General features: G+C 42.5%; 1 protein-coding gene and 1 long non-coding RNA gene across 8 annotated transcripts in view; one reads left to right on the top strand and one right to left on the bottom strand.

Annotated features, from left to right (window-relative positions):
* Window positions 1-4,481: 4,481 nt before the first annotated feature.
* Window positions 4,482-14,812, bottom strand: LOC120384765. Its single transcript, XR_005589094.1, has 3 exons — window positions 14,663-14,812; window positions 13,722-13,774; window positions 4,482-5,601 (listed from the first exon to the last, which is right to left on the bottom strand). It is a non-coding gene; the product is annotated as an uncharacterized LOC120384765 (long non-coding RNA).
* SLC7A6 (solute carrier family 7 member 6) overlaps window positions 7,395-24,388 on the top strand; it is a 45,505-nt gene continuing 28,511 nt past the window's right edge. The window contains exons 1-3 of one of the 7 annotated variants that reach the window (XM_039503800.1): window positions 7,395-7,661; window positions 19,726-19,802; window positions 21,247-21,818. In XM_039503800.1, the coding sequence (XP_039359734.1) occupies window positions 21,287-21,818 (532 nt within the window). In that variant the 5' untranslated portion in view covers window positions 7,395-7,661; window positions 19,726-19,802; window positions 21,247-21,286. The other 6 variants (XM_039503798.1, XM_039503801.1, XM_039503802.1 and 3 more) reach the window with 6 other exon arrangements.

The following is a 24,388-nucleotide window of genomic DNA, read 5'->3' on the forward strand; positions in this document are numbered from 1 at the left end:
TGCTCACCCTGTTGCCCCCTTACTAACATTCAGTGGGGGTGTTTTGGTTGGCTAGCTCCCAGAACTAAAAGGGGAAGGGTCGATGGGAAATCAGGACCCTGAGACTGACAGTCCCCAGGAACAATGGGGAGAGGCCAATGCTCCAGGTCAGCCTGGCTGACAGAGCGGACAGGCTAATCAGGGAGTCAGGAGGCCTGGGGGGGGCCATCCTGTCCTCCATGTGAGTTGGAATTGCCTGGGTCAGACAGAGTGGGGCCAAGCTAAGGAGAAAGCAGGGGCCCAAGCTGAGCTGGGGACCAGAGCCTTGCCAGACCCAGAGGGGCCAGAAAAGCAGCCACAGAGCCAGAGGCAGCCCAGGGAGAGCAGATCCTGTGCTGGGAGAAGAGCTGCAGCCACGGAGTCAGAGACAGCCCAGGGAGAACAGATCCTGTGCCGGGAGCAGAGCTGCAGCCACGGAGCCAGAGACAGCCCAAGGAGAGCAGATCCTGTGCTGGGAGCAGAGCTGCAGCCACGGAGCTAGAGACAGCCCAGGGAGAACAGATCCTGTGCTGGGAGCAGAGCTGCAGCCACGGAGCCAGAGACAGCCCAAGGAGAGCAGATCCTGTGCTGGGAGCAGAGCTGCAGCCACGGAGCTAGAGACAGCCCAGGGAGAACAGATCCTGTGCTGGGAGCAGAGCTGCAGCCACAGAGCCAGAGACAGCCCAGGGAGAACAGATCCTGTGCTGGGAGCACAGCTGCAGCCAGAGCCAGAGACAGCCCAGGGAGAACAGATCCTGTGCTGGGAGCACAGCTGCAGCCACAGAGCCAGGTGTGGTGAGCAACTGGGGCCAGCCACTGGGGGGACCTTGGGCAAAGGGCCCAGCACAAAAAGACACCCCCAGCCAAGGGTCCTTAGAGGCCAGGCTGGGAGGGGGATCCTAACCCAACAGGGGGCTGACGCTGGGAAGGGTCCCACCACCCAAAGCCCGGAGGTGTATGGCCACCACCAGAGCAAGTGTCCAACCCGCAGCATTCCTGCAGCACAGCCAGGGCCTGAGAGGGAGACCTGGGACCTACAAGGAACAGACTGTGAACTGCCCTGATGTCCAGAGACACTGTTTGTGATGTTCCCTGCCACAGAGCAGGGTGATGTGTTTTCCTTTAACCTTTCCCATTTTTCCTTATTCTTTTTTAAAATTAATTGTTAATTAAACAACTTGTATTTGCTTTAAATTGTATGATGTGATCAGTGGGTCAGGGAGGTGCGCAGTGCAAAGAGAGTACCCGGGAGTGGGGACACCCTAGCCCCGGTCCTAGGTGACCACAGCAGGGTTGGGGGTTGAGCCCCCCAGGAATTCGGAGGCCAGCCTTGTCAGGGTTCAAGGATTCTGCCAGACAGGAGAGTGGAAGGGGAGTCCTCAAGGGCAGGGAGGCCTCTGGGTAAAGGAAGTGGGAGCGAGGACTCGGATCCTTTTGCTAACCTACTTTAGCCTACTTCACCGGGGTAGTGCAGAAGCCAGGAAAGTACCCCACAATAGCGGGACCATTCCCCCGCTTACATATATATGATACATATATATGATATGGAGACAAAAACATCTTCTTGACCTGCACAGGAAATCATATGACATACAGAGGCATGAGGTTTGGTTTCCCTTGTCACATTGACTGAACTGTGATATAAACTCACTAATGCTGGGTCTGTACTTCAATTATATTTTCTGGATCAAGTAAATTTAAGGGTAAATGTCTCCAGTTTTGTCATATGTAATCACATCTGATGGAATCAAATTGCCAGTATTCAAAAAGCTCTTCCATGTAGCATTCAGTAATGGCCATCAGGTACTGAAAAAAGATTAGTAGCAACCTACAACAGAAGTAACAGCTTTTTTCTTGCACTAAAATATACTTAGGAGTATATGCACAGAGCTTTGATTGTTTTTCAAAGTTTAATTTTATGGCACTTCACAGTAAACAACCATATGGCTTTGAAAAGGCTTTTCATATTTGTGAGGATCTTGCATAGCTTGAAGTAGTTTTTAATTAGTCCACTGTGGTTTGCTCAGTGGGACACTGTATGCATCAAGCAATCAAAAGCCAAGTGCGGGACAAAGGAACAAAAGGGAGACCATAGATAATGGAGTGCTGGGAGCTCCAGAAATCACATTAAGAAAGTTAGCAAAGTTATCTGTAATTATCACTTTAGGGCTGACTGCCTTCTGACATTAGCAAAGAACAGAATTTGGAAAAAAAAATGTCTGCTTGGAGACAGAAATTTGGATCCATTTCACATGACTGTGCTACCTCCTGCAGGGGCACATGACATGGGCCTGCAACAAATCCTCACGTAGTTTTAAAGAATTCAATTGACTTAATCTTCCAGAATGTCAAAATAGTGCAAAGTTACACATTTGAGTTTTAAAGGGGTACTGTTGGGGTAAACACTACAAGTCAAATCCTTGCTCAGGCAAGACTCCTTGAAGTCAACAGGAGCTTTGTCTGAGTAAGGACCAAGTAAAAAGTCTTCAGGATTGAATCCCATATTTGTGAAAACACACGCTTTCCCTTATGTTACACGTAACACCCAGGTTATTAAAACTTAGAATTCAAACTCTCAGCTTTAGACTATATATGCACTTTGCTCACTTTTTGCATATCACTTATGTTTGAGAATGAGTATAGACTAGTCAGTTTCACTTTTGTTTATATTCAGTTTGTAGTTAGTTTCTTTAGGATTGTAGGCCTGGCCTCACATAAATAATTAAACATGGGGGTGCCTCATTTCTTGGAAGACAGGAGAAGGGAGGTAAATTGGTTAGCAGGCTGAAAACGACTCTTTGTGCTAAGATAAGTAAATGGGTCAGTAAGCTAAGAGACAGAATGTAATGTTCTCTCAAGATAAAAGGGGGAACATCCAGGGAACTCTTTACTACAAACAAGATAATGAACAAGATAAGTCAGGAATGTAAAGATGAGGTAAAGAGTAGGTCAAGCGTCAACAGTATGTGAACAGGGATTAGTCTCTACCATGTAACCCAAGCCACTCCAAAAATGTGTAATGCAGTGTATATAGTAAAGGCTTAAGATTTTGTCATGTATATTTTTAGTAAAAGTCACGGACAGGTCCTGGGCACCTGTCCGTGACTTTTACTAAAAATATCCATGATAAAATGGGAAGGGACTGGGAAGCTGCGGGGTGGCTGGGAGGCTTCCACCACCCAATAGAGCTCAGAGCTCCGGGGTCCCCCTATCCACCGAAGCGGAGGGGAGCTGCAGGGTCCCCCTGCCTCCTCCCCAGTGGCAGGGAGTTGTGGGAATCCCTCTGCCGCCACCATGGTAGGGAGCTTCAGGGTTCCCCCTGCCTTCCTGGGGTGGAGGGGAGCTGTGGGGGTCCCCCTGCCCTGCCACGGTGGCAAGGGAGCTGTGGGGGTCCCCCTGTCCCACTGCGGTGGCCAGGGAGCTGTGGGGACCCCCCTGCTATCATGGCTGGTGTGGAGCTGCAAGGATCCCCATGCCTGTGGCGGCTGGGTACCCCTGCTGCCCATGGGGGCTGGGAGCTTGGGGGCCCGTCGCCTCAGCTCCCTCACAGCTCCCTGCTGCTGCGGGAGGCGGCAGGACCCTGCAGCTCCCAGCCACCCGGGCTGAAGACACGGTTGTCTTTGGAAGTCATGGATTCCTTTTGTTTTAACTGTGGGCAAATAGGACATTTTTCAAAACAATTGTGAGAATTCTCCTGACTCCAACCTAGTACATCAGCCTTTGAGTCAGACAAGGACACGTAAACACTATCTGTACAAATCCCTGCTCTTTTATAAGTTCTGGTGAAACAGAGGCTTTAACTGCTATATTGTTTTCCAGGAAGTTACGCTTGTGTTCTCTCTTACTGTGAATGGCTTGCCAACTACAAAACCAGTTTCTCCTCCCTTGGTTTTCACACCTCAGCTGCCAGAAGAGGGCCTCATCCTCCCTGATTGAACTAACCTCGTTATCTCTAGCCTGCTTCTTGCTTGCATATATATACCTGCCCCTGGAGATTTCCACTACATGCATCCGACAAAGTGGGTATTCACCCACGAAAGCTCATGCTCCAAAACGTCTGTTAGTCTATAAGGTGCCACAGGACTCTTTGCTGCTCTCTTTACACTGGAGATGGGCTAGATCCTCAGTGGGTTTAAATCAGCTTAGCTATACCAATTTACACCAGCCAAAGATGTGGTTTAACCTTGTTCATTAAATGTAGTTAATTTTAGGTGTCTCCATAATAAAGACAACCACCCTAAAAACAATCACAATTACAAGTGATCAATTTGCACAAATAAGTCCCAAAGGCAGATTAAAGAAACCATAAACACTGCACAAAATGTCCAATAAAGAACCTAATAGTAGACAATAAAAGAAAAAAAAGGCCTTGGACATTGCCCAGAAGGAAGCTTAAGAAGGACTTAAAAGGAATAGATTACACTGGCAGATTGGTTGCTTTCTTGTGCTACCTTTTTGGCCCAAGCAGTTAGCCACAATTCAGGCTAGCATGTTGTTTGAGTTAGGAGGTTGATATTGGAGTAAGGTATTTCTTTGATATAATACTATTTACAAAGAATGTACATACTCCTGTTTTCATTAACACAACAGGAGTAAAACAGCAGGTGACAGCTTCTTTGCCCAGTGTTCCAAGCCCCTTTCCTGCCAGCACTTAGTTCCACAGGTCTCTCTAGGCTTTTCTCAGGGCTACGTTCCCGATGGCTGTATCACTGGATTTCTGCTGCTTCTCTATCAGCTTCTCTGGTGTTCTTCCTATTTTTCTCATACACACACACACTTCTCCTAAAACATTACCCAGTGAAACCTCTCCACCGACATGGGTCTGTGTTTTTGGTTTGGACAGTGCTCCTATTATTTCAGCTACTTTGTTCCATAAATGGGCTTAAGGGCATCTTATATTTATCCCAAATGTAGGTTGGTTGTTACAACCACCAGTTTCAACAAGGTTTACCAAACCCATAACACTCAAGGTTTTCTTGGTATCGTTTGGAAATTGTGTCCAGCCTTTTGAAGATATCATTGCCCAGCTCAGCTCTACAGCATGGATAGAGTTGAAGAAGTAGAAACTGGACTCACGCACGACCATTGTGTGTATCAACAAACCGGTAATTATTGATTAGTGTTGATGTCATCAGGGCCATCACTTCTCCCCGGCTCCAAAGCATACGCTACCATGCCCAGACTCAGTCAAGGTTTATTTTTCATAACCGAGGTTAGGAAATGAACAGAAAACTGTGTCTTAACCCAGTTCTTAGTCCCAGGCTTCAGGGCCACCTCTTCCAGGGGTCTCTGGTGGCATTCCAGCTCCTGGCAGCTTTCCAGCTTCACTCAGCTCTACTCCCCACTTGGAGCAGCAACCACAGGGCTGTTTCCCTGGCCTCTTGCTCTAGGGACTGCCACAGAAGTTAGCTCCACTCCAGTACAGCTTCCTCTGCTAGTGCCGGGTTCAGCCTGTCTCAGTCCTTCCTTCAGATGCCTACTAGCAGCCCTTTGTAGGCCCAGGTGTACCCCAGCCCTCTTTAATTAGCTGAATTTCCAGGGGAGCCTGGCTCTGTCTGTCCACAGAGACCAGCTACCCTGTGACTGTGGACAAAAATGGGTAAAAGGACAAAGTCAGGTAATAACAAGTAAAATGTTACTTGAAAGATAACAGAGGCAGACAGGTGGGAAATGAGGAAGGAAGATGGGATGGGAGAGTTTATTTCACCTCTATGAACTTTTGCAGACTAGTGAGTGAGACCAAGATTTTCAGTATAAGGGCCTAAAATTAGCCTCCGAAGCATCCGAATAAAGGAAGTTGCTGGCTGCTCAGTACTTTGGAATAATCAGACAACTTATTTAAGTGCTTATAAATCTATAAGATATACAGATTTAGAAGCCCAAATGTAGACTTTTTTTTTTAAATCTTCAACTGCATTTTTTTATCTCCTCCCTCAACATTGCATACATTTTGTGTGTATATGGTGCTTGCACTCATGCTTGCCTGAAGTGGGCATACACATGCTCTTGTTAAGATTCTGTTGCAACACTCTACCACACCTAATATTCCAACCCCCTACTTACCTTAAAAAAAAAAGTCTCTGTTGTTGGCACAAAAGTTGCTTTGTTTTGTGTAAAATATTGTTCCACAAATGAAGCACTGGGGAACATGGGTAAACAGTAAGAAAATAATTATCTTTACATCCATCTTAACAAAGCAGAGCAAGCAACAACAGGCCCTTAAATTGCCTAACAAGAATGATTCTTTGTTTCTAAATCAGTGTATGAAACATAAATACTTACGGACAGGATAGCAACTGTAGCACCAGTGATGTGCTGCCCATGTATTAGGAAATTTTCCCAATAATCCAAAATTAAACCCTTGTTCCAGAAAAGCATGTGAAGCACTGAGGGAGAATATACACATTTATTTTCCTATTTTTAAAAAGCCATTCATAACTTTAACCCAAAATAGTGACAAAAGCACTTAAATTTGTAAAATCATTAGCTTGAAATATTTCCATTGCTCTCCTGAAAGCTATGCAGAATATAAGGATAGTAGTGCCCTGAGCTCAGGTTGTACGGTTTGAGGTGGTGAGGTTGGTATGAACATCTTCCAAGGAAGGAGTCCCATTAGAAATTGGAAAATCTGCCAATTGGTCAAATCTGGTCCACTCCATAGGTAATACAGTCTCTCTCCCAAAGCATATTTATGAGCCCCAGTGACAAATCTCCGGCAAGAATACTATAGGAGCGTCCAGTAAACATCAACAGAAGCTGGAAAGTGACCCCAATACTCAACTTTGATGGCAGAATTTTAGCAGGGGTCCATATAAGTACTCACCAATGTGTTACTATAAGCAGCCCCTCTATGACATTTGCACTGGGTACTGGGTCATCTAGTTCCATGTAACTGTCAATCCTACTGGCTACCTGCAGGCCCAGCTCCACTGGACTATCACTATACAGGGGATGCAGAAGCAATGGCACCCTGCCTTCTTGGATGTTAAACGGTATGGAAGGGCTTATGCTGGCTCTTCATATCAGGACAAATTTCACCAGTTAATAAATAATTGACTAGTGTACTTGGATTTCTCTTATTTGCAGATATTCCCCTAGTTTTGTCAGATTTTGATTTTTGTTTAGTTTCATGAGTCTTGTATGTTGGTTTTCCTTCAAATTTTATTTTCATTTGTTTAGATTTTTTTTTTTTAGTTTGTTCAACTGATTTCTATGTTGATGTGTTTACTTGGAAACAGAGTAACTTGCCCCTGGGCTGGAGAGCCTGGAGTTGAGCTAGCCCTGGTTACAAGATGAGTTCCATCTCAGAGGAATCAGGTGATTCAAATATAAAAGGCAGCCACAGGTTATAGGGAGGGTTTGGTTGGATGGATGGAAGAAGCAGCTCAGGCTGCTAGAGGCAGATGGTCTGATAGTCTCCTGTTTCTTGGGTTTTGCCACCTTACTATGTAGAACTAGAACTGATGAAAGACTGTATTGTTTTAGGATGTTTTTGACAAACTCTGCTGCCAGCCTGATGATGAGCGCATCAAAGGACTTAAGGCTCAGAATGTGAGTGGAAAATGTGAGTTCTTAAAGGGACCCTGATAAAGGGGAAATGGAGATTAGTAGCAGCTGCAGAACTACAGGCTCATAAAAAAAAGGTAAAACTCAGATACATCATTAAGTTTTATAAAGCCCTGTTTGGCATTATCTTCGGGGAGGGGGGGTGGCAGAGGGGAGGAGACAAAGGTGTGCTCTTACCTTGTGTTAACTAATGTATGGTAAAGGCTGCGTGAAGAAAATTCTAGACTTCTCCGTAGTCTTTAATTTGACTTGCTAAGTCATGCAAAAACTACAAACTGCCTTATCTCTTGCTATGATTTTTGTCATGTATGAGCTAACTTGCATTATAACAACACCTTTTTCCTAGAGATATGCATTTTTAAAATACTCATATAACCAATCAATATTCTTTATATTCCTAGCTGTTATTTTGTTAGCAAGTTATATTTGAGCTTGCTTATGGCACTATTATTTTGTCCTGGCAAAACTATAAATTCTTAACAGAACACACTGTGACATTATGAGCGTGATATATCTCACTGAAAGATAACAGGGCCAGAAAGAATTAATTAACTCACCTCATCGACTGACCTGACCCATGGGTGAACCTTAAGGACTGGTTAGGAAGATATGTAAATGAATAGAGCTTTGCAATGCAAGTCCGCATTGTTAAAGATCTCAAGGGTAGATATTTGTTCAGGTCTTGTGATATGAGCAAACAAGTCTTGTCTATCACTATAGCTTTGATTCAAAGATCCAAAAAGGAATATTATCATTTAGGAAGATACTTGAGTGAAATAGTAGTATTGTCTGTGTCTCTTTGAAGGTTGTGGTAACCTGTATTTGTACTGTTTAATGGATAAATTACCATGTACTAATTGCCAGGCTACTTGGGAGAAGGAGTTAAGCCTATTGTTTTCTCAGGCCGAAAGGCTGCTGGAAATGTATAAGAACCCTGGGACACGATTCTACTTCATCTCAGATCTGCTTTGGGTTTCAAAAGGGGGAAACTTTAAGCCACAAGGATTGAGATCCCCAGTCATTGACTGGAGCCACCCTGAATATAAACATTGGACTATAACCTATGAACTATATCTGAAAGGACTTTTGGCAACTACAAGCTCACCTCTGCTATGTATCTGAACCTCAAGAATTGAATTTAAGTCTGTATGTATTGATCTTTTAACCAACTCTCTCTTTTCTTTTTTAATAGATTTCAGCTTAGTTAATAAGAATTGTCTATTACTGTGTATTTTGGGTAAGTCTAAGTTATAATTGAACCTGGGTATGTGGCTGATCCTTTGGGATTGGAAGAACCTTTTCTTTTATATGATGAGATAACATTCTCAGTAATCATCATCATATCTGACAGGTGTGTCTGGATGGAGGCCTAAGGCTGGGTACTTTAAGGGAACTGCGTGGTTTGGACTTCTAAGTGACCAGTGAGGTACTATAGAAGATGTTTTGTGCTGGCTTGGTAAATCTAAGTATTGGAATAACCACCAGCGTTTGGGGTTGTGTGCCCTGTTTTGTTCGCCGTTCACCCTGATTGAGTGACCTCAGTTGGCTCCCATGGGCAACACTGTCACACACACACATCCTGAACAGATGTAATTTGCAATTCCAAGTCCTAGAAATACTAACTTATGGATTCCAAGGTCAGACAAGACCATTGTGATCATCTAGTCTGACCCCCTGTATAATGCAGGCTATAGAACTTCCCTATAATAATTCCTACAGCATCTTTTAGAAAAACATCCAGTCTTGATTTTAAAATTCACAATGACATAGTGATGTAGAATCAATCATGACCCTTGGTAAATGTTCCAATGGTTAATTACTGTTAAAAATGATAGGTTCAGCTAAACTATTCAAGTCTGTAAGCTTACTTGTATGTGATGTTTGTAAGATCAGGGCCAGGGTAGCCTTCTCTAGTGTTCTGCAGTAAGGACTAGAGCAGGGGTGGCCAATCTGAGCCGGAGGAGGAGCCAGACTTTACCAATGTACATTGCCAAAGAGCCACAGTAATACGTCAGCAGACCCCCCACCCCACAGCAGACCCCCCACCCCACAGCGCCTCCTACCCACTGGCAGCCCCACGGATCAGCAACTCCCCTTCCCTCCCTCCCTCCCGATCAGCTGTTTAGTGGTGTACAGGAGGCTTTGAGGGAGGAAGAGGAGGAGAAGTGAGGGTATGGGAAGGGGTGGAGTGGAGCAAAGCCAGGAGTTGAGCAGTGAGCACCCCCAGCACATTGGAAAGTTGATGCCTGTAGCCAGCCCTGGAGTCGGTGTCTATTTAAAGAGACGCATATTAACTTCACATGTGGCTCTGGAGCCACAGGTTGGCCATCCCTGGACTAGAGGCTTACACCTGGCTCTGCCTATTAGTGACACTGAAGAAGTGACTTACTGTGCCTATGCCCATATCCATCCTACAGATGGGTGTAAAACATCCACCTCACATGATTATTGTGAAATAAGTTAACTGGTGTCTAATCCTTTAAACATAAGAACAGACATCCTGGATCAGACCAATGGTCCATCTAGCCCAGTATCCTGTCTTCCGACAATGGCCAATGTCAGGTGCTTCAGAGCAAATGAACAGAACAGGTAATCATAAAGTGATATATCCCCTGTCACCGATTCCCAGCTTCTGGCAAACAAAGTCTAAGGATACTTTGGAGCATGGTTTTACATCCTGGCTAATAGCCATTGATGGACCTATCCTCCATGAACTTATGTAGTTCTTTTTTTTAACACTGTTATAGTCTTGGCCTTCACAACATCCTCTGGCAAAGAGTTCCACAGGTTGACTGTGTTGTGTGAAGGAATACTTCCTTTTGTTTGTTTTAAACCTGCTGCCTATTAATTTCATTTGGTGACCCTTGGCTCTTCTGTTATGAGACAGAGTAAATAATACTTTATTTACTTTTTCCACCCCACTCATGATTTTATAGACCTCTATCATATCCCCCTTAGTCATCTCTTTTCCAAGCTGAAAAGTCCTCGTCTTATGAATCTCTCCTCATATGGAAGCTGTTCCATACCCCCAACCACTTTTGTTGCCCTTTTCTGTACCTTTTCCAATTCCAATATATCTTTTTTTTTTGAGATAGGGTGACCAGATCTGCAGGCAGTATTCAAGATGTGAGCATACCATGGATTTACATAGTGGCATTATGATATTTACTGTCTTATTATCTATCCCTTTCCTAATGATTCCAAACATTGTCAGCTTTTTTGACTGCTGCTGCATACTAAGTGGATGTTTTCAGAGAACTAGCCACATTGACTCTCTCTCTTTCCTTAGCGGTAACAGCTAATGTAGACTCCATTTTGTACGCATAGGTGGGATTATGGTTTCCAATGTGCGTTACTTTGCATTTATCAACATTGGATTTCATCTGCCATTTTGTCCCTTTGTAACTCTTCACAGTCTGCTTTGGACTTAACTATCTTGAGTAGTTTTGTATCAGCAAATTTTGCCACCTCACTGTTTACCCCTTATTCATAAATGAGCTGGAAAATGTTGAATAGTACTGGTCCCCGTACAGACGCCTGGGAGACATCACTATTTACCTCCACTCTGAAAACTTACCATTTATATCTACCCTTTGTTTCCTATCTTTTAAGCAGTTACTCTTCCATGAGAAGACTCTCCCTCTTCTATGACAGCTTACTTTGCCTAAGAGCCTCTGGTGAGGGATCTGATAAAAGGCTTTCTGAAAATCTAAGTACACTATATCCACTGGATTACCCTTGTCCACATGCTTGTCGACCCCCTCAAAGAATTCTGGTAGATTGGTGAGGCATGACTTCCCTTTTAAAAAAACTATATTGACTCTTCCCCAAAAAATCATGTTAATCAATGTCTGATAATTCTGTTCTTTACTATAGTTTCAACCAATTTGCCTGGTACTAAAGTTAGGCTTACCGGTCTATAATTGTCAAGATCACCTCTGGAGCCTTTTTTAAAAAATTGGTATCACATTAGCTATCCTCTAGTCATCTGGTACAGAAGCTGATTGAAGTGAGAGGTTACATCCCACAGCTGGTAGTTCTGCTATTTCATATTTGAGTTCCTTCAGAACTCTTGGGTGACTACCATCTGGTCTTGGTTACTTCTTACTCTTTAATTTATCAATTTCTTCTAATGACACCTCATTCTGGGACAGTTTCTCAGATTTGTCACCTGAAAAGAATGGCTCAGGTTTGGGAATCTCCCTCACATCAGACATGAAGACTGATGCAAAGAATTCATTTAGTTTCTCTGCAATGGCTTTATCTTCCTTGAGTGCTCCTTTACCATCCCGATTGTCCTGTGGTCCCACTGGTTGTTTAGCAGGCTTCCTGCTTCTGATGTACTTAAGCACTATGCTTTGTAATAAGTGTTTTTTTTTAAATTGAGCATCTCTATGGGACTGCTCTTGACACACATTACTGAGCAATAATTGTAGCTTCTTATCCCAAGCCCTCCATATGACAAGTGTTTAGGGTTTATCTATTAACTCCTTCTCTGAAAGTTCTGAAAGCATCTTGCTGGTATGTTCTATAAGGAATCTCTTCTGAGGTCATAAAATGATATTTCATTCTCTATCTCCAGCAGAACAATCTGACTACTGTTTAGCTCTAAGGTGCAATGCTCTAATTATCTGAAATGTCATGAGCCCAGAATGCTGGGGACTGAATAATGTCTCTGATGAATGCAGTTTTACACAGCTAGCCAGGTACTCCAGCAAGAGTTTATATTTACCCCCAGCTCTCCTTCCTAAGTTAGTTACTAAGGGGACAGCAATAAAACATAGTGTTCTGGCATGACAGAAAGCAGCAAGTTAATCAGTAGTGACTAAAAGTTGTTACCATCTAATAACCCTTCAGTATGATTTGAGTTCATTTGCCATTGAATATGTTTAAGAAACAATGGTAAGGCATGCGGGCAGGGAGGAAAGCCTGAATTACCACTATTTGTGCTGCATCATTTCAGAGGGCTCAACATGTCTGGAGAATGAGAAGTCAGGGGAGGGTTTAAACATTAGGAGGAACTGTCTGAATTTCACCTAATGTTTCTATACTGGTTTTAAGAGGCAGTATGTCTTGTCAAGTTGGTTCCATATGTAACAGCAGCAGGACAGGAGTGCAAATCAATTGTTTATTATTATTGTATGGTAATAACTAAGATCCCTGTGATTCTTTACATTAATCCTTTAATTAATGACACAAATACTTTTCCAAAACTGCTAGGACAAAGGCCACTCCCTCAGGGTATGATTAACTAATGGGAGTTATTCTGATGATGTAACGTTCAGCACGATAGAAATGATACACCTTGCAGATAAAGTACTGAATAATGGCTCAGAAGCTTCTCGCTTACATCTGTCGTTCAATTTTTATTAAAGCCACCTCCTAAAAAAACAACCCCAAAACCTCACTTCATTTTACACATACTGCTTTATGGTATATTTGGAGTATGTGGTTACAGCTGGAGATGGGGGTGGTTGCAGACACTTAGTGTACCTTCGCTTTCAGAAAAATCATTAAACAGTAGAGCTATAATGGGTGTGGAGTGGAGGTGCTAAGAATTAAACAATATAGGGACCCATCTTGCTTCCTGGGAAGTCAGTAGTTAACTCTCATGTTCACTGGTAGCAGGCATACTGTACTATTTTTCCACTTTGCTTAAGGCAGCATAAAGTTTAGGCTTCGCGTTAATGAGCCTCACATTCCTGAGCCAGTACACTCTGGTTGATAAACACCCTGTGACTCATGTAAGAAAGGGACTGTGTTTTGGCAGAGGGATGGAACAGATGATTTTAAAAGTCAGACAGAGGATGACTACACTAGCTCCTGAGGTCCTCTGCTACTTTCTCAACAGGGTCAAATAAAGGCTCACCTTCCTTCTACCTAGCTGATAACAACACAAGGGCTGGTAATGGGAAACCCCAAGAGCAAGAGGGGTAGTCTGAAGTTCCATGGAATAGACATTCTACAATCAGTGACTTATTTAAGGAAAGAACATGTAAGGAACATGCATAACCCCCCACCCCAAATTACCAGCTTGTAAACCTTCATCCACCTATCATTCTTCTCTTCCCTTCCCTCTGCCATCCACAGCAACAGAGGGCAATCTCATTTACTAAACATTGTGCCTGGCCATTTACCTTAATCAGCAGTTCTGCCGGACCTTGGTGTGCCTGGCTTCCCCGGACTTCTCCTACAAAACAGTCAAAGAAACCAGTGGCTAGACTCCAGGGCCAAATGTATCTTGTTTTAATTCCAGTGGGGGTGAAAACAGGGATGAATTTGCCCATCTGGATAGAAACCTGTGTGGGCCAAGGTACACCCATGTACAGAAGTATCATAATATACCTCACATATGCACTAGCCGATAGTCTTACTGCTGTATGTGCGGTATCTGCATAAGCTGCTGTTTTGATGCTACAAATACCAGGAATCTCCTTATCTACCCTGGAGGAGGTGGGAGAGATTTACCCAATTACAAACACCTGTGGGGGGCAGAGCATTGTTTTTCAACCTCTCCAAACTACTGTACCCCTTTCAGAGCTAGACTGCCACTAGCAGTGCAGAAGTAAGAGTTGCATGGTTTAGTAGTGCCACCCTTCTGTACTGTTGCTGGGGGCGGTGCTGCCTTTAAAGGTGGGTAGCCGGAGAGCGATGGCTGCTGGCCGAGGTGTTGGCGGACAAGGCCTATTTTTTTTAATCCCGTTCCTCTCCCACAATTCCCCTTTCCTCCTTTGTTTTGTTGAATTTTTATCCTGCTCCTGCTATGATGGCAGCAGGTCCGTTGGGACCCAGGAGATCCCAGTCCTGCTGCAGGGCTCTAGCCTGTTGTAAAATTAGGCACATACCCCCCGGATGACCTCTGCCTATCCCCGGGGGGATGCATCCCTCTGAGTGAGAACCACCCTCCAGATAACCCTTAGTCCTGCCTCCGGGTAGGGGACTGGCCTAACTACCGTACTCCAGGGAGCCTCCATCCTACGTCTAGGGTTCCCCCGACAGCGGCGGGCGCTCTCTCGACTCCCCAGGAGATCGCTTACACACCCGGGGGAGGGGAAATCACGCACCCCCCCTTCCCTACCTTTGTGGGGGAGGCTTTACCCCGCCTGGCGCTGAGGCAGGCCCGTCCCACAGCCACAGGGGGCGGAAGCGCGAAGTCCCCGTCCGCAGAGGGGGAGGGGTCGCAAATCGCTCGTGGGGAGCGCAGGACACACCGGGGGGGGGGGGCTCAGCCTCGCCCGCCATGGCTGAGGTGAGGGGCCCGGCGGGAGGCGGTGCCTGAGCGCGCGCGCCCCCCACCCAATCCAGGGCGGAGCGGGCCGGCCATCACGTGCCGCTCCGCAGAGGCCGGGCGGGCTACGAGCATCCCCCGAGCCGCGGCGAACGGGGCGGTAACGGCGGGGAGCAGGAGAGGTAACGGGGGCTGCGGGAGCCGGGCCCCGGGAGGGGAGGCGGTAAACCTCTCCTCAGGGAAGGGGCCGGGGCGGGGAGCGCCGGTGAGACGGGCGGAGGGAGCCCGCCCCTGCCGCAGCGCTGGAGAGCCGCCTGGCGCTGTGGCCGGGCTCCCCCGGGGCTGCGGGAGGCTGGCTGGGTCGGTTCAGGTTCCGCGGCCGTCGCCTGCCAGCGCCCGCTGTGTAAGGAGGCGTGCGGGACCCCCCGGTGCCGGTATCGGGCAGCGCATCCCCCGCCGCGAGGAGCCCACCGCCCGCCCTCCCCTCTTCTAGCTGCGGGGCGCGGCGCGGCGCTGAGGACGGAGAAGAAAATCCGGCTCCCAGTCCTGAGCTTCAGAGACCATCGCCTCCCCCCGCACCCACCTTTTCCCCGTATGAGCTTTGCTGGGTCGCTGGCGCCTTGCTCGGGGGCAGGTTTTGAGGCTCCGTGGCTGGACAAGTGATTCAGCAAGAGCTTAGCCAGCGTACAGGCACCTGAAGATGATCCATGTGTTGGAGCTTTTATGATTATTATTTATTTATTCATTCATTATTTCTGAGACTTTGTCAGCGTCTGCTTGGGCTCTCAGCCATATGTATCTATAGCAGGTTTGAAGTATGTGTGAGAGGCCTGTGGTAGTCTTGGGGATCTGTAAGTAGGCATGTTATTTCGCTGTAAGACCCATCCCCTGCTGTCTGGAGCGTACCAGACTCTTAAGCACCTTTATGTCTGATTGATTTATTTTTTAAACTGAAATTGAAGCGCTTTGAGTCTCCTTAAAATGCGGAACACAGAGTTGGTCAATTTAGAGGACCCTCTACTGTGCTCAGGGTGTTACAGCACTTAGGCCTTGTCTGTACTGCACTTTTGTTAAAACTTTTGTTGCTCAGGGGTGTGAAAAAAACACACACCCTGAACGACAAACGTTTTAACGACAAAAAATGCTGGCGTGAACGCTCTCCTGCCGACAAAGGGGTGGTTTTATTTTGTTGTTGGGCAAGCTTTCTCCTGGTGACAAAGGGCAACTACACTGCACGCCTTACAACGGCATGGCTGTAGCGGCACAGCCACGCCATTGTAAGGTGCGCAGTGTAGACAGAGCCTCATTTGGCTTCCCTTCAGAACATGTCAAATCTCTTGCAACATCTGATTATTAGTAAGGAGAGATGTGACAAAGATCTTTGCAGAGAATTGAGGTGAAGCTCATAGACGTAACCCTATTGCTGTGGTACTGAAAGGACTCAAATTACAGTGAATGTCTGTAGATACGGTTCTTCCTCTAATGTAGTTACCAGGCATTATAATTTTCTGGTGTGTCACAACCAGTAATAAGTCTGTGTGTAGATTCCCAGCCATTTTAGTTATGAAACTACCATTATGTCTGTCTTATGGTTATTGAAGTTAAAATTTATCTTCCTTTTAGCCATATGGGTTGTTCTGTTTGATTGCACGCATATAACAAGGGTGATGAATGATGTTATCAGAACCGTGATAGAAGGGACATTATATTCATTGGATCGCCCTTATCCACCTGTTGATTCCCTCAAAAAATTCTAATAGATCGGTGAGGCATGATTTCTCTTTGCAGAAGCCATGTTGACACTTCCCCAGCATATTGTGTTAATCAGTGTCTGATAATTCCATTCTTTACCATAGCTTCAACTAGGGTTGCCAATTAATTGCTGTTAATGCCTGTGATTAACTGAAAACAAAATTAACATGTTAATTTTTTTATAACCGTGCTAACTGCATCTCTGTGGGCAGGGAGGGAGGCATTGGCTGTGGAGGGATCTGACAGTGACTGGTCAGGCAGAGTAACCCAATCCATCTCTGGAGAGAGAGAAGAGGAAGTGGCTCCTATCCTGGCTCTGGAAGACAGTTAGGGATCCTGACCCCAGGGGACTTAATGTTAGCATCCCCTAACCTTTTTTTGAACTGTAGTTAACTGAAGTTCATGGGTCTTTTAGTAGTGTTATAATATGTTGTAAACTACCATGGATTTATCGATAAAGCAGGAGCCACACAAATAGACTTCCACTGGGGAAAGATCTTATTCCTTACTTTTAAATACCGGTATTTCCTTATATCCAGCCTCTTAAAATTCTGTAGGAAATAAAATTCCATGTCTGGGGTTCGCACTGAGGTATCCTGCTGGTGGCCTTTAGAATACCAAAGTGATTTTAAAGGTGTTATTGGAAGGTCATTCAGCAATAAAACAACATTGTGCCACTGACATGCTGGTATATGGCATGGAGCTAAATGGGCATGCTGAGGAGTATGAACCTGGAATTGTCATGTACTAGAAAACACCTCACTGCACCTTTGTCTCCTCTTTCTCTCCTAGCCGTCTATTTTCTCTGCCTAAAAATGGCCTCTGGCAGAAACCTGGGTTTTAGTAAATATTTTCTGTTCACAGTATGTGTTTTTCTAACTTTAATGCAGTTTCAGTTTTGTTCACTAATATTTTTCCATATTCTACACTCTTCCTCCTTGGTTACATGGAGACTGATAAATTTGGTGCCAGTTAATGTTAGGTGTAGTGTTTGTAGAGACACTATCTGTAGCATTCTAGATATTTATATAGACAAACAAGCAGTCCCTGCCCTGAAGGTCCGCTGGTCATAACTGACAGTATAAAATAAGACAAGAGGATAGCTTGTATCTAACTGAGTGAACTGTTATGTGCATGTATTAATACCACAGTTTCTGCAATATTTACCATTTAGTAAACACTTATAATTGTGACTTCAGGAGGTGCTTGAAGGTGGGGAGCAGACTGTCAGTGTGAGATTCTCCACGTAAGGGCTATATGGGAAAATGTAGACTAGAGTGAGAGGACATTGTGGCAGTTGTCTTGAGCAAGGCAGAGCATGGTAATAGATAAAAACAGAGATAGATAGAAGCTAAGTTGTGTAGGACCCTGTAGGCAAGGAGCTTAAGTTTGTGGTGGTGGCAAGGGCAAGTGAAGGGATTTGAACTGTGGCTGGACCAGGAGTTTCCAGCTCTTTAAATATGTCTCTGGGATTAGCATTTGAACATAAACTTGTGTGGCTTTTGTTCTGAGTTGGTACAGAAAGTCTACCTCCACTATCTTTCTGCAGGATTAGGTTTTGTGTGTGAATAAGTTCATCAAAATGTTTGTTGAGTCACTAAGACTCTGTCTACACAATAAAACAGGCCATGTTTTGAAAGCTGTTTCAATAGAAGCAGTTATACTGGCCAGTGTAAGAATACCTTAAACACTGCAAATATTTCCTGAAATTGTGTTTAAGAAGAGTTCTTGCTGCACACATCTTGTTTCATAGTGTAAGTGGGGGCTTTAAAATATTGTACTATTTTATAACTTGACTATACAAAACTAAGAATAAATATCCAATATTTTCAAAATAGCAGTGGTTTCAGTATCCTCATTAAGTTAGAGCGGTGCTTCTCAACCTTTGCAGACTATTGTACCCCTTTCAGGAGTCTGATTTGTTTTGCGTACCCCAAGTTTCACCTCACTTAAAAACTATGTGCTTACAAAATCAGACATAACAATACAAAAGTGTCACAGCACCCTATTACTGAAAAATTGCTTACTTTCTAATTTTTTCCATATAATTACAAAATACAATATTTATATTCCAACTGATTTGTTTACATTTCAGTGTATAGTATATAGATCAGTTTAGACAAGCCATTATCTGTACGAAATTTTAGTTTGTACTGACTTGGCTGTCCAAAGAGATTGTGCTGATGTTGTTTGTTGTAGTGATGGAGGTTCTTGCTATGTGTATGTGAATTCCCTCAGAAACTTGCTTTAAGCTTGGCATCAGCTAGTCATTCCTCCAGTGAGCTGAGCTTCTTGGTGGAATAAAAGAGGATAGAGAAGTTTTCCAAATATAGGACTGCTTATTAAACTAGCATACACAGAGTTACTTAAACTAAACAAATCCGCCTCCGTAGTGCTTTATAATTACAGTAGAATTAGCTCCTTAAGACTTTGGTAGGCTTTCTTAATCAGGAAAGCTTTTACCTATATCTTCACTAGCAAATTACATCCTTGAATGTCAACACCGTCTCACCAAATAGTTTTTACAGCACTGACAGGAATGCAGAAGAGTTGGTATGATTTAGGGCCTTAGATTCTTTCTCACTCCCTGCTAAAAGGAAATAAACAGACCTAGCTTTACTTCCCCTTCCTAGGTTTCAGTGAGGGAAGAGGCTATGTTCTACCATGCTGTGAGTGTATGGCTATATTGGAGCAAATTTTCCATGACCTATTTTCTGGTTGGGCCTTTTTCCTCTGAAAATAAATGCCAGATAACTATGGGGAAAGAGAGAAATCCTGAACCTTTCAGAACTCTTAATATTTGTGGAGAATAAATCCAGTTTAAAAATAAAAAATAAAAAAAAATTCTGAGGCTCTTTTCTTTTACTTGTGATAGTATATTCTGTCATACAGATGTTTCTGTGTTGGATGACTTTTCCAAATATGACTGAATTTGACTGTATTATGCTATTACTGTTTGCTCTGATAGAATAAAAGTTTAACATTTTAAACAAATATTTTAAATCTTTTTATAAAAGCCTTAAGGGAGGATTTGCAATAATACAGCAGACTTATTTGATGATATAATAGTCTTTCAAGTGCAGTCAATATTTTAATGTATGTACATAATACTACTTTGGATACTTACTGAATTTTTCTTTTTCTTTTTCTTTTATGCAAAGAGATAGAAGGCTCATACTGGAGATAATGTGAACGGGCTATATTCCATTCCAGTAAATGGCTTACATTCCATTTCTGTGTAGGTTACATATTTATTTGGTTTAAAATATTTAAAATGGCTTGAAAGAGCAAGAACATGTTCTAAGTATATTAGTTCAGAATGTTTTAATTAACTTACATTGTAGAGTATAATGTTGACAATATAACAAAGTAAGGATTTGATTTTTTTCAAAAGGAAGGATCTATAACTGTGTGAACCAAAAGTGAGTGCAAATTACCATAAATGCATAGACCAGTGTGTTTATACTCGTATGCCCAGGTAGATGCATCTCTTAATTACTTTCAGGCACAAATACCTGAATTGTGTACATAATTATATATTGGACCTACTGAAAATCAGACCATAAATACTTTGTATATGCCTTTTCCCTCTTTACTAGGTTAGTGCCAGGATCAATTTCAAGATGATAAGTTTAATTTTGGAATGAAATACCCCTAATTAAGTTTCTGTTATAAAGAAAATATAATGCAAGATAAACTAGTTGCTTTCTCTGCGAGAGCAACTGCTTTGCCAAATCTCACTCAGACTTGCATCTTTCTGCTCTGCAGTAGGCAACTGAAATGTGCACTCAGGATTTAGTGCTTGGCAAGGACATACAAAAATGGTAGCACGTTTTTAGGAAAGGTGTAGGCTCGCTCTTATGAAACTTCTGATAATCCAATCAGAAGTTAGATTTTGAATGAAAGCTAGTGTCAATGCAAATTAAAGATCAATTTGTAATTAATTAGATTGTTTCATCTCTAAACTTCTATATTGTGTCTGCATTTCAGAATTGTTGATACTGGTATAATCTTATGTCTAAGTGTTAAGGCCAGCAGTGATTCTTTATAAGAAGGAGGGAGGAGAAGATCCTTTTGAGACTTGAGATGTAAGATGTTCAACTCTGAAGTCCAGGAAAAGAAATATGAACCATTCAGAAGCTTTATCCATGCTTTTTCCACTTCTGTATTCTTGGGTGCTTTTAAAAACAATTAGTTATGGAAGAGGAAAGAATGAAACTTACTTGAAATGTGTTTTTTTTTAATATCGCTATAAACCTGTCATCTTCACTACTTCCACCTTCTATTCTTTCTCGTACTATGCTTTCTCTTTCCTTATACACCTCCATTACCCCTTTTAATCTTTCCAGTTCAACTGACAGGTGTCAATGACCTTTGAATTTTCTCTGCCCTGTGCTTCCCCACAACTTCCCCCTTGCAAATCAGCACCATGTATTTTTCTTTTCATCTTTTTCTTCCAAGATATTTTGAAACTGTCACTTGTTCAAATGTCATGTTTTTTACCATCCAAAGATTTACCCCTGTTCAAAATCACATAGCACAAGGTAGCAAAAGAGGGATATTACACAAGAGGAGGTTACACAAGTCAGTCCTATGCTCCAAGCAGAAAGAAGAATTGATGTGAAGGGTTAGACAAAGTTATTGATGTTATTAATTTTTAGCTGTCTGTAATTTTGTTTTAGATTGGGATTGATGTTATAGAGAACACACAACAGTTCCACAATGGAAGAAAGGGCAAATGGTACAGTGGTTCATAACTCACTGGCTGAATACTCTCCCATCAAGGAAGCAGGCAAGCCAGATTCAAGTGATAGCTGTGAAATGTATGAAAGAAACAAAGAAACAATGCAGCTGAAGAAAGAAATCTCTTTGCTTAATGGAATCAGCCTCATTGTAGGCAACATGATTGGTTCAGGTATCTTTGTCTCGCCTAAAGGAGTTCTCATCTACAGTGCCTCCTATGGATTGTCGCTAATAATCTGGGCAACCGGGGGGATTTTTTCAGTGTTTGGAGCACTCTGCTATGCTGAACTGGGAACCACTATTACCAAGTCAGGAGCCAGCTATGCATATATCTTGGAGGCCTTTGGGAGCTTTATTGCTTTTATTCGCTTATGGACCTCATTATTAATTGTTGAGCCAACTAGTCAGGCAATTATTGCAATAACTTTTGCTAACTACATTGTGCAGCCTGTCTTCCCTTCTTGTGAGCCTCCTTATGTTGCCTGTCGTCTCATCGCAGCTGCTTGTATATGTAAGTATTTATATGACAACTAATGTGATTATTATCTTGACTGTGAACATCTATTACATATAGTCCTGTTTAGATTCCAGAACTGTAGCATTCTGAATCTAGAATGGTTTGAGTTAGAGTAAGGAAAATACGTGGTTTACAGGCAATCAGCATAGATTGGATGTGCATGACGAGGATATTTTGACATCTTAAAGGCAAGATCTTTCACTCTTAGCTAAAAACTTATCTCAAGTCCTAATTCTTCTTGGAGGAATTTTTAATTATGGCTTGCAGAATTTAGCAGTCGCATCTTTAAACAGACAGGCTAGGTTTATGTAATTTTCTCTGTCTCTCTCTGCCTCCCTCCATGACATCCAGAAAACCCAATTTCTTATTAGAAACCTTGTGTGCTTTCAAACACAAACTCTTCACTTTTAAACTTCACTTTCAGTGAATAGCTTTATTGACAGAGGCCTGTCTTTTGGGACTCAAGTAACTTTTTTTCTTTTTTGACGTGGGTGCTGGGTGGATTGATTTATCAGGGTGATTTCTATAATTATTTAAATCCGCAAGCAGGGAACCTTGATTAAAATAATTTGTAATCTTGTTTTGCATTTGTACTTTTCAGTTCTTTTCCTAAAGAAAAATTGATTCTTGTTGATTTGGTATAACCGTTAAAACATGGTTTGCAACTAAATATAGTTTTTATTAATATTAAATTTATACTAATTTTAGTACTTTTTGCTAACTTTTTGCAATTCTATATCTTAATATACATTTATTCTGATTCTTAATTTTTATACTTTTTTAGATGAATGACATTTATTTATTACAGAGTGATCAATTTGTGATTTGTGTCTAGCTGCATTTAGAAGACATTGAAATTAAATTAAAAATGCACAAAACAAGCATTTTCAAATTGTTATTAAATAAAACTACCTGAAGTGTGGTGGATACACACAAAAAATAATCACAGCATATTTCTCATTTAAAACTATTTAATAAAACAAAGTATTAGCTGTACTTAATGAATTGGACTGATTGTTTCTGGTCACCAGGTCCTTGAAGGTTTTAGAACTAGTAGATCTCATCCTCATTGTCTTTATTTATAGATTGGAAGTTGAAAAAGCTTGTTTTTTCTCTTCCAAAACAGTTTCTCATCTTTGACTGAACTCTAGTTATTCAACTGAACTGGTTTAAATGAAGAAAATATTCTCTCAGCGCCTGCAGAAGAGGCTATTGCTGTCAAAAGCTGGTTTAGTACTTAGCCAGTGACTTCAAATTTAAATTTAAAAATCCAACTTTTTTATTTAAAAAATATATATATTTTATCCAGCATGGGTGGGTGAGTAAAATTTCACTAATCTTTCCTTCTCTATCATACAGATGAGAAAATACCTTTTGTGCCTACGATTGTAAATTGTATGTTTTATTATAAGGCTCTGATAGTTGAAAATCCCCTTTTGTACAATAAGGAAACTGATCTCATGGATCAGTAACTGGTTAAAAGATAGGAACCAGTCTATTTTCATAATGGATAGAAGTAAATAGCAAGGTCTGCCAAGGACTTAGGCTGTTCAGCATATTCATAAATAATCTGGAAACGGTGTAAAAACAGTGAGGTGGCAAAATTTTGAGATGATGCAAAATTACTCAAAATAGTTGAGTCCAAACTGATTGCAAACAGTTACAAAGGGATCTTACCAAACTGAGTGACTGGGCAACACCATGGCAGATGAAATTCAGTGTTGGTAAATGCAACGTAATACACATTGGAAAAAATAAATTCCAACTATACATACAAAATGATGGGGGCTAAATTAGCAGTTACCGAAAGAGATCTTGGAGTCCTTGTTCTCTAAAGATGTCTGCTCTGGTGCAGCAGCAGACAAAATAACTAACAATGTTGGGACCCATTAGGAAAGGGATAGATAAGAAAGAAAATATCACAATGCCACTATATAAGTCCATGGTAAGACCACACCTTGAATACTGTGTGCAGTTCTGATTTCCCCATCTCAAAAAGATATATTACAATTGGAAAAGGGCAACAAACATTCCAAGTGGTTAAGAACAGCTTCCATAGGAGGAGAGATTAAAAAGAGTGGGACTGATCAGCTTAGAAAAGAGACGACTAAGGGGAGAGATATGATAGAGGTCTATAAAATCATGAATGGTGTGGAGAAAGTGAATAAGGAAGTGTTATTTACCTATTCACATAACACACAAACCAAGGGTCACCCAATGAAATTAATAGGTAGCAGATTTAAAACAAACAAACAAAACAAAAGAAAGTAGATCACACACCCTACGTTCTCCCTGTGGAACTTATTGCTCAGGGATGATGTGAAGGCCAAAAGTATAACTAGGTTCAAAAAGAATTAGATAAGTTGATGAAGGATAGATCCATCAATGACTGTTAGCCAGGATGGTCATGGACGCAGCCCCATGCATTGGGTTTCCCAAAACCTCTCACTGCAAGAAGCTGGGAGTGGATGACCGGAGATGGATCACTTGGTAAATTGCCATGTTCTGTTCATTCCCTCTGAAGCATCTGGCACTGGCTGTTGTTGGAAGACCGGATACTGGGC

The sequence above is a fragment of the Mauremys reevesii genome, linkage group 16 (genome assembly GCF_016161935.1).
Source record: "Mauremys reevesii isolate NIE-2019 linkage group 16, ASM1616193v1, whole genome shotgun sequence".
Lineage (NCBI taxonomy): Eukaryota > Metazoa > Chordata > Testudines > Geoemydidae > Mauremys > Mauremys reevesii.